This window comes from Zalophus californianus, chromosome 3 (genome assembly GCF_009762305.2).
Source record: "Zalophus californianus isolate mZalCal1 chromosome 3, mZalCal1.pri.v2, whole genome shotgun sequence".
Taxonomy (NCBI): domain Eukaryota; kingdom Metazoa; phylum Chordata; class Mammalia; order Carnivora; family Otariidae; genus Zalophus; species Zalophus californianus.
In genome coordinates, this window is record NC_045597.1 from 115,578,036 (window position 1) to 115,588,574 (window position 10,539).

Sequence of the window (10,539 nt, forward strand, 5' to 3'; positions counted from 1 at the left end):
AGGGAAGTGTAGGAAGAGACCAGAAATGCAGGAGAAAATCTAGAAGACAAAACTCTGAAGCCCAGGAGAAGCACGCAGAGGACGTTATATAGAGTAGATCCCAGAGCTGCAAAGACAATCTTTGGGGTCAGACATGGGCGAAGGGCATCCAGCTGGACACTTAGGCAAAGAGTCATTGCAGAGGAGGACCTGGAAGGGGCAGAGCTGGATGTGAAGGGTGAGGGCACAGTCAAGAATCAGGCTGGGACTGTGCCGGCAGCTGCCACTAGACTTATTTTTTCAATATCATTTGAAGTACTATGATTAAAGCTATATTCCTCCCATTAATTTTCTAACACATGGTGAATGGTTCTCTAGCATCACTTTAATCATTACAGATGTTTGTAAAAATAACAAAACTAGTGGACCCAAAGGGAATAACTGAGCGGTGAGAAAGCCTTTTCCCAGAGAGTTGGTCATTTTTAATTCAAATCATTTGGTGTATATTTTGTTTAAATACAGCTTCCATTATTAGAAACTGAATATTGGTGGGTAAATGGAAATTTATATTTTAGCTTTGAACCTTTTTTTTAAATTTCAGAACTAGGTTATGAAATTTCTGTGTGTGTGTGTGTGTGTGTGTATGTATTTCATGAAAAATTATGTATTTTGTGTTTTCCACTAGTCGATTAAGCTCTCTTATACCCAGTTCTGCTTTCAGTTGCATGCATGTGAGTCTTACAGTAAAAGACTTTTGTTTCATCACCTCTGGGAATACCATGCAGTTGCAGAATATGAGATGTTAGAGGCCAAAACTAACCTGGTAGAAATTCAAATCCATCTTTTATCTTTCAGATAAAAGCCTTTGAAATCCTTTTAGTGTGAAGTTATCAGCAGGCTTGATTCTCATATAACCTCACTACTAACCCAAGGATTATTCAGAATGCATGGAGCGCAACGCTTTGTGGCTGAAACTCCTTTTTTATCAATTCTACAGCCCAGTGATAAGCCACATGTGGTCCACCTCGTCTTGCTTGGGAAATGCTACCTGCCCACCCCCCACCCGCCTTGGAGATCACAATACATATTCAAGGCTCTCCTAAGTTGTGTCCTAAAGAAACCTGTTCAACTTTATTTGAATATTTCCAAAACTTATTTAACTGTAGAACCTTTTTTTTTTATGTTAACATTTCATAACTCACCTAGGGGTTCTGTAAGATAAGAAGTGGAATGGATTAACGCTTCAGATCTAGGATAGCTGCTGCTGGAAGTAATGGGGTATTCTCAAAATATCTTTGTTTCATGGGTTAGATTTGGTGAGTGCAAGAAAATTCTTTATTTAGCCTCATCGCAGATCATTTTTCTCTCCCCAGGATGGCAAGAATTAGCTTATTAGGTACTGGACTTTCACATATTTTCCCTGAAAAAAAAAGCTCATTCGTTGTTATCTTTACAGTGGAATAAATTTCCAATTAATAAAAAGAGAGTTTATTATAGACACAAAAGTAAGAACAAAAAATAGTTATAGCAAGTTCACCAATTGTTATTCGAGGCTTACTTAAGACAAGAGAATTTAATACTTGGGGGACAAGCCCAATTTCTAAAACTGAAACCACGTAATGGTTTACTTATTCCATAAATGTATGATCTTACCTACTCAGATTTACCTTTGGAGCAATAAAACCTCTGGCATCTACTCCTGGTTGTCTGCATGAAGAGGAGACAGGAGATAAGAGCATTCCTGTCTTTATTGCTTTCTTGAACATCTGAAGGTGGGATGGGGTGGGAAAGGTGTACCTATCATGACCATAAATGTCCAAGTCTGATACCAAAGAAGTAAACCCTGAGAGAAGTAAATCTCTCAGGCTACCAGTCTCCATGTGTTAAAACCTGTCACAGGCTTAAAAAATCAGAGATCTTCTACCTCCTCTGCATCGGAAAAACAATCACTCCAATTTTAAAATATTTTAGGACTTTGAGAGAATCATTGCCAGGTGCAAAACTTTCAACTTTTCCTGTGAGCTCATAGGGTGGCCTTACTTCACTCCCAAAGAGCTCTCCAGGACCCTGAGCTAGCTAGGGCTGTCTTGACCTGATTCCCACTGACAAAATTCTGGTCAGGGTGCAGTGTGGGGAAAGCATTTGGGGGACGGCATTGACCAAATTCAGCCCAGGTACACCCCCCAGTAGTATAATCATTAGGGAAATCTCTGTCCTTGGTAAGATTCAATCAGAGGCCACTCAGGTTCCTGTCAGGTTCCTGTTTAGGGAGATTGTTAAAACCCTGAATTTTCATGATTCCCAAGATGTGTCAGTGTGGTACAGACCTCTCTTTCCGGTTGGCTCATCCTCAGGGCCTAAAATTCTTAAGCTTCCTTCTTTGGACTTTAGTACTTTGGTTAAAAGCTGCCAAAATTGTGACCGAATCTGGTGGGGGAATTTTTATTGCCTAATAAATAATATCATAGAAAGTCATAATTTCATATTAACCACTAAATATCCAAAATGTATAAAGCATGCAAAATTGAATCCAAGATATGGATGAAAAACAGCTCAGTGACATTTCTTAAGAATTATTCATTTTCTTTTTCAATCTGAAAGTGGAGCAGGAACATTCTCCTAAATCCCAGGCTTAGAAAGCTGAACACTGCCTAGAGGCCTTAAAGAATTACTTTGACAAAGCCATTTTTCTTTAGTCTTTAAATTAGAAGTAGAAAAATTCTCCATGGTAGTTTAGAAGAAATCTTAAGTTTTTGGATTCCTAAGATTTTGAGGGATGTCTAGAAACTTATGTCATGGTCCGTCTACATCTGCCATCCTAGAAATCATACTAGGGAGAAATGATGCTCCTCAGTTTTGCAACACCTTCACCTGGATTAAATTCTAGGATCCAGCTATGCTCATTGTCAAGAAGTTCTTTCTTTTGGATAAAGTCATTTTCTGAAGATAAAATGAATCTATTTTTAATTGTTCAGCCCTTACAAGGGAATAGCTGTTTCCAAAACACACACACACACACACACACACACACACACACACACACACACACACACTCCAGCATCAGCTATAGTCTTTTAACTCCTTGAAAACCACTGTTACCTGCCTAACTTCTTTTTTTAACCTGTATTCTTTGAACTTTTTCAGCCCTTTGTCTTCCTGAAAATTGGCGATTCTCACATCCTAATCATCCTTCCAAACCTCTCGTCCCCTAAAAATAAAAATCAATACAGTGGCAAAATTTTTTTGAAAGGCAAAGAATGATACCATTATATCTTGGCTTCTGGGGATGACGACAGGCAGAGAGACCAGTATTCTTCAGAACGCTCTCCTCCTACCGCAGTGAAGTGCATCTCTCCAAGGACTTCTTTGGGACTGGACATAAACTCAACACAGTGTACATCTCATGTGCTGTTAAATCTCTTCAGGACTTGTAGTGTTGACACTCCTGTTGTTTCCCTTCCAGGCAGGTTGGGCTAACATTTCCCATCTCAACTGAAACATATTTTCTCTGTTGACAGAGACCAGATACTGCTACACTCAGCATACAATGGAAGTCACGGGAAACAGCATCTCTGTCACCAAACGCTGCGTTCCACTGGAAGAGTGCTTGTCCACTGGCTGCAGAGATTCTGAACATGAAGGCCACAAGGTCTGGGCATCAAAGCAAGTGACGGGTACAGCATAGTCAGCCTTCCTCCACTGCAGATGCGTGCCAGAGCTCATGAGCAAATTCGCACTCCCCAAAGTAGCCTGGCTTTTGACTGTCTTTAATATAGCATTATGTGAAGATTCTCCTTTCCGGTTTGCTCTAAGAGGATAAATTTATACCAGAGCATAGGAAAACCAGTATAAATTATGTAAACACAACACAAAGAGGGTATTGAAAATTATTGTAAGCCCTTTCTTTACTCAGAAGAAAGTAATAAAGCCACCAGAAGGAAGAGGAATGAGGGACCAGTTATGTCCTCAATGGTAAAGCATTGCAGATGTAGCAACAATTCATTCAGCTGAGGATGGCCACAGCAGGTTAGCTTTGATAACTGTCTGTGAAGTGAGGCTCGTGTCTTCATTGGAATGCTGACTTGGGGAAGGCATCCATTGGCTCCTGAATCATTTCAGTAGGTGATCAGAGAACCATCTCCATGTGGGTTTACTCCACTTAAACTCCATCCGGTGCCTATACAGAGGCATTGAGCGTAAAATGAACTTCAAGTGCAGCCTTGGAGGAGAATATAAAGGACCAGAGAAGGGCAGCCTGACTGTGGTTGGAGAGGGGAATGCCCCCGATCTCCTGCTGGCTGTTCAGAGCTGGCCCCACATATAATCTTACATATCAGGCCTTGGCCTTTATTTGGAGTTGGCTCGCTTCTCCCCATCAGGCTGCCTTCCTGGTGGTCGGAGGCAACTTCTACTCTCAAAACCCTGGAATGCCATGTTTAGTGGCATTTAGTAGAAGACACCCAATTTTCAAGCAACTTGAAATACACTAAGTGTACACTTAGTGAAATACACTAAGAATTCAATTTTAAAATATGATCTGCAGATCCTGGTTTGAAATATAAAAGGTAAACTCAAGGGTTTTACCTCACTCCCCGCCACACTCCTAGCAAGCCTGGCTCTCAGGCTTCGTTGTGGCTACTTCACCGTGGATAAAGTTAAAGATCAGAGAAGTGACGTCATGTGCTCAGGTCACAGAGCTGGTAATTATGTCTGACAGAGAGAATTCAAGCTCACTTCTGACCTTCAGTTTCTCTCCTCAAGATTATAATGTCTTCCTAGCCCAAGTCAACTGTGACCAGCCTCAAATCCTTGCAGGATAATGACTGAATAGGATATTGACCACCCCAGAGAGTTTTTCAAATATTACTGTGCATACAGATCAGTTGGGGATCTTGTTAAAATGCATATTCTGATTCGCTAAAGTTGGGGTGAGGTTTGAGATTCTGCATTTCTAAGAGACTCCCAGGTGGTGCTGAAGCTACCGATCTGTACTCTGTGTAGCCATGGCCCAAAATAATTTCAGCCAACAATCCTTTAGGTTTCTTTCTTTCTTACAGTCCCTGAATAAAGTAGTATAATGCAGGAATGATTGCATTAATGAAAACCCTCCAAACTTTAACTCTCCCACAAGAATGGTGGTAGTTATGTAGACAGTTCTAATGAAAGTAAATAGTTAAGTTTAAGTTGGGTTGTTTCCACTTCACTTACACTATGGAAATTTGGCAAGTGAAAGTTTACCCTCTGAACAGCTTCTTCAAATAGTCAGAAGGGGTTTCTTTGAGATTGTAGGGTATTATAATCCCCATTTCACACATAGAAAAGCTGAGACCTAGGAAGGTTGTAGAACCCTGTAATAACCACCTAGAGGGATGTCAAAAACAGAACTCATGTTCCTTGAAGCTTAGTCCAGGGGGTTTTCAAGTTGACCACATTGCTTCCAGATGAAATTTCATCCCACTTCCTTGAATGCAGGGTTGGTGCCTCTTTTGTGGAACAGGTAATTGTCATTTCAGTCTTACTGTGAGGGAGACCGTTCCTTCCAAAATCCTTGTCTCCTTCCAAGATCTGCCAGCTTCTCATCAGCCTTCTGTTTCTCTTCCTTTCTTTCAGGTCTGCACTTCCTGTTGTGAAGGAAATATCTGTAACTTGCCACTCCCCCGAAATGAAACTGATGCCACATTTGCCACAACGTCACCCATAAATCAGACAATTGGGCACCCACACTGCATGTCAGTGATAGTGTCCTGCTTGTGGGTGTGGTTGGGACTCACATTATAGCAGCTGCGATGCGCCATGTATAGTAGCAATCCATGGGGATCACCATGGTCCATGGTCATGCATGAGTCGTTGGCTTGACAATAGTTACACATGCGAAACCATGACACTCACAGATGTCTTCACAGCCAGGCATTTCCACCTGTCATGAGGAACAAGCATTGCTTCAGGGTAGTCATTTCAAGTCCAAGACCTCATCAAAGCCAGCCTGCCGCCAAAACAGACCCTGAGTTTTATACCACAAACCTGTCTTTTCACTCCAGGAAATAGTTCTGCATTTTTATTGAGATCTGAGGCTCTTAATTTGGAAGACATACATGAGGCACAGGAGGTCCTGGGATCTTCTGAGATGTTAGACAGTGTGTTTATATGGACATGCATAGATGTGTGTTCTTTAAGAGAAAGGTACAGGACCACTGGTTTAAATATAATCATGAATTTATTTATAGCTTTAGAATGTTAAAACTTTGATTCCGAAATGAATGGACTATTTCCTTGGAGATTCTGAGTCCCTGGAAAAGTAGTAAGCAGTTGTCCAATTTAATTTTCCCAACATTCTTCTCCCGGTGGTGGGAATCATATTCCCTCTGCTCTGTGCAGGAAATAAAAGGCAATCATAAGTTTGTTGCATAGGGGGAGAGGTAGCTGGAGAAGGATCTTTCCCAACTTAATGGAACTGGCATCCATAAAGTAGCTCCGTATCCCTTTCATTATAACTGGTGAGATTGGCCTTGATTTGGCACCTCACTGTGCTCCATGAGATCCTAAATTCTACCTGGGCCAAAGGGTAACCAAAGAGTCCCAAAGCAGGATAGAGTTTTCTCCACTCATGGGGTTCTATTCAGGCATAGCTAAACTAGACAGAGAGAGGATTTCAGGATGAAAGAAAAGAGATGTGTGGAGGTTGACCCAAGTTCACTGTGAGGGCCCAGTCAGTGGCTTAGCCAGATCTCCCATCTGCACTTCATACTGCCAGAGAGCCCTCCCGGGTTCTTCCTCTTTCAAATCCCCAGGGACTTTAAGGATCGCATTATCTCAAGATTGATAGGGAAAGAAGACATAATATCCCAGGAGGAGAAGTAGGTAGGCCAGTTGGGTGATGATGAGACTAATAAGGAGATCCAGTGGGATTATTTTCTTTCTTTTAGGTGATTGCTTTTGAAGTAGATGGCAAAATTTTTGCCATCCTTCCTATATTTTTGGCCTGAGTTACAACTTGTTCTTCCTTGTAAATCATTTATACAATATTTATTTTTATATGCCATAACTAGAAACTTAAATATATCATAAAATATTCTTTATTCTGGACAAAATTACCAAATTAGAGTACTTATTTTTCAACAGTGGTAGAACTTGTAATATATGTTTGTTCAAAGTTATCTATAATACTTGCACCAGTGTTGAAAAAAAAATTAACTTATGTTTGAGCAAGAGGAATGTGTTGGCCTCAAGGGTTTTTGCTCACTGTTTCCTCAGTGGTATTGTCCCGGAAGTGTTCAGGTGGTGAGCATCAATGGTATGAGTTCCTCTGCAAGGTTATGGGGCATATTGCATGAAATTTGGTGGAACCATTGCGGATAAAGAGGAGAGTATTGTCAGGGTCCATCTGCCTTGCACAGGAAAATGTCTGTGGCTCATAAAATGAGACCCCCTCAGGGGATTACCAAATATGAACTGACAGTGGTAACTCTGATATGAAATAATCTAAATTGCATCAAATGGCCTTAAAACAGAGTTTGATAGGCTTATCAATATGTTGCTTATAAATGGGGTGAGGGAAGTAAAGGGAGAGAAAACAAGACATTTACTAAACACCTCTTATGTGGCAGGCACTATGCTAAGCACTTTATATATATATATATATACACATACACACAATATATATATATACACAATACACACACACACACACACACACATTAAGTCATATAAAACCTGCCAGCACCCTCTAGGGAATATTACTAGTATTTTCACTTTACAGATGAAGGTACTAAGGCTCTAAGAAGCTCAGTAACAGGAAGCCTTTTCCTTCCAATTTAGGATATATAGGGTGAGGTGGGATTGAAGAGGGAAGGGAAGATGAAATTACCACCCCTAGGAAAGCTTCCGCACCTGGCCACGGGAATCTGTCCGTCTGATCATGTGGAGTTTGTCTAGTTCTGCCTCTGCAGGATGCCATTTGTGTGTGTCCCCTAGATGGTGTTTTTTTCTTCAAGGGGTGGAGGGTACAGCTTCCAAGTTCATTCCTCTTGCTAAAAGAGGTGGCAGGTTAACTGCTATAAATGCTCTAAGACGGTGAAAATTTGATGTTGTACATATCTACAAGTACCATTTTTGTGCATGGCCACTCTCCACTGATACCTGCCAAGTACTGCATGCAATTTGAGTAAGAGACAAAGTCCAAATGTTGGTTCTTAATGAGAAAGTGACCACTCCAAAGCCTCCCGGTCTGGTGTGAGGGACCAGGTCCACAGGGATGAGGACTCATCCGCCCCCCGGGAGAATCACTGCAAACGCTACACAGATGTGACCGCACGCACCTCGTGTGCCTATCAGAATGGTTGGTGTTTCGTTCTCATGAAAGAAAGTGATTTGCTCGCCATCCCCAGCCTCAAGGAGCCAAGGAAGGGCCATTCATGTGGAAGGCCCAGGACTGGTCATCGGTGTAACTTTTCTACCACACTAAACTTTCCATTAAATCCCACGGTTGGCGACGGCTTGAAGTGCAAAGAGCCGTGATGTGTTCATTAACCTATGTGCCACTTATTTATTTTCAGACTCCCCATAGCATTCATGTCAATATGGGATTAATGCCTACATTTTGTAAATATTGTACATTTTGTAAATCACTGAATAAAAGTTTTAAGTGTATCTCACCACTTTCCTCCCTGCAAATGTGCATGTCAGTCAGTGATGAAGGCACTCAGGTTATGTATAAGGTGTAGGGCTTAGGATCACAGGGAACTTCCTTCTAAGAGCTCATTTTCTTGTTGTACAGATAAGAAATACATGCATGAAAAGATACAAGACAATTCACTCACGCCAAATGATTCATGTAGACAGTAAGTGCGGCAGAAAATCAAAGAGGAAAAGATTACCAGACTTTTTAATCAGGTCTGCAGTTTCCCTAGAGCATTTTCTTTGTTCAATTGGGAAAAATAAAAGTGTGTGTGCATGTGTGTTTCTAAATACTATCCCATTAACTCTTAATTTTTAAATCTCATTCTGTTTTGTTATTGATGATAAAAATAGAAAGTGTTTTAAAATGATGGCTTCTTCTGCAACAGGAAACAAACATTTGAATAGTATAAATGTTTATCTATACAATGGATTCGTTTTATTTTTCATAGTAAAATTGTAGATATTGAAAGTGACCTTGAAAAACTTCGGCTTGTTTGTGATTTCTGGTCATTCTCATTCATTCATTCATTCATTCATTCATTTATTTTTAAATTGAGGCATATTGACGTAAAACATTTTATTAGTCTCATGTGTTCAACATAATGATTTGACATTTATATACATTGTGCAATGGCCACCATAATTCTAGTTAACATCTGTCACCTTACATAGTTAGAAGTGCTTTTTTCTTCTGATACGAACTTTTAAGATTTTCTCTCAGTATCTTTCAAATATGCAGTACAGTATTATTAACTAGAGTCCCTATGCTGTACAACCCTATGACTTACTTATTTTATAACTAGAAGTTTGACCTTTTGACCCCCTCCACCCATTTCTCCCATGCCTCTCCACCTATGGCAGCCACCAGTCTATTCTCTGTATTTATGAGCTTGTTTTTTTTTTTTTGGTATGTTCTTCATATTCCACATGTAAGTGAAATCATATGGTATTTGTCTTTCTCTGACTTATTTCACTTAGCATAATGCCCTCAAGTTCCTTTCATTTTGTCAAAAATGGCAAGATTTCATTATTTTTATGGGTGAATAATATATACATATATATTTATGGGTGAATAATATATATATCTGTATATATATATGTATATATATACATACATACATATATATATATCTTCTTTATCCAATTATACATTAACGGGCACTGAAGTTGTTTCCATATTTTGTCTATTATAAATAAGGCTTCAATGATCATGAGGGGGGCACATAAATCTTTCGGAGTTAGTGTTTTTATTTTCTTTGGGTAAATACCCAGAAGTGGAATTGCTGGGTCATATGGCATTTCTATTTTTAATTTTTTAAGGAACCTACATACTGTTTTCCCCAGTGGCTGTACCAATTTACATTCCCACCAACAGTGTACAAGTGTTCCCTTTTCTCTACATCCTCACCAACATGTGTTATTTTCTTGTCTTTTTGATAATAGCCATTCTGACAGTTGCAAGTTGATACCTCATTGTGGTTTTGATTGATTGGCATTTCCCTGATGATTAATGATGTTGAGCATCTTTTCAAGTCTGTTGGTCATCTGTATATTTTTTTATGTAAAAATGTCTATTCAGGTCCCATGCCCAATTTTTACTCAGATTGGATTTTTGAGGTCAAGTTGTATAAGTTCTTTATGTATTTTGGGTATTAATACCCCTGATTGGAAGTAGCATTTGCAACTATCTTCTCCCATTCTGTAGTCTGCCTTTTCGTATTTTGGTGGTTTTCTTCACTGTGCAGAAGCTTCCTAGTTTGATATAGTCCCATCTGTTTATATTTGCTTTTGTTGCCCTTGCCTGAAGAGACAGATCCGAAAATATATTGGTTAGACTGACGTCCAAGAGTTTACTGCCTATGTTTTCTTTTAGGAGTTTTATGG

At 39.8% G+C, this 10,539-nt stretch overlaps 1 protein-coding gene across 3 annotated transcripts in view; it reads left to right on the forward strand.

The window, feature by feature from the left end:
• Positions 1–9,109, forward strand: part of LYPD6 (LY6/PLAUR domain containing 6) — a 117,637-nt gene extending 108,528 nt beyond the window's left edge. For 2 of the 3 annotated variants that reach the window (XM_027588043.2, XM_027588044.2), the window contains exons 4-5: positions 3,498–3,628; positions 5,590–9,109. In XM_027588043.2, the coding sequence (XP_027443844.1) occupies positions 3,498–3,628; positions 5,590–5,757 (299 nt within the window). In that variant the 3' untranslated portion in view covers positions 5,758–9,109. Of the gene's footprint in view, positions 1–3,497; positions 3,654–5,589 lie in introns of all 3 variants that reach the window. The other variant, XM_027588045.2, reaches the window with a different exon arrangement.
• The last annotated feature ends 1,430 nt before the right edge of the window (positions 9,110–10,539 follow it).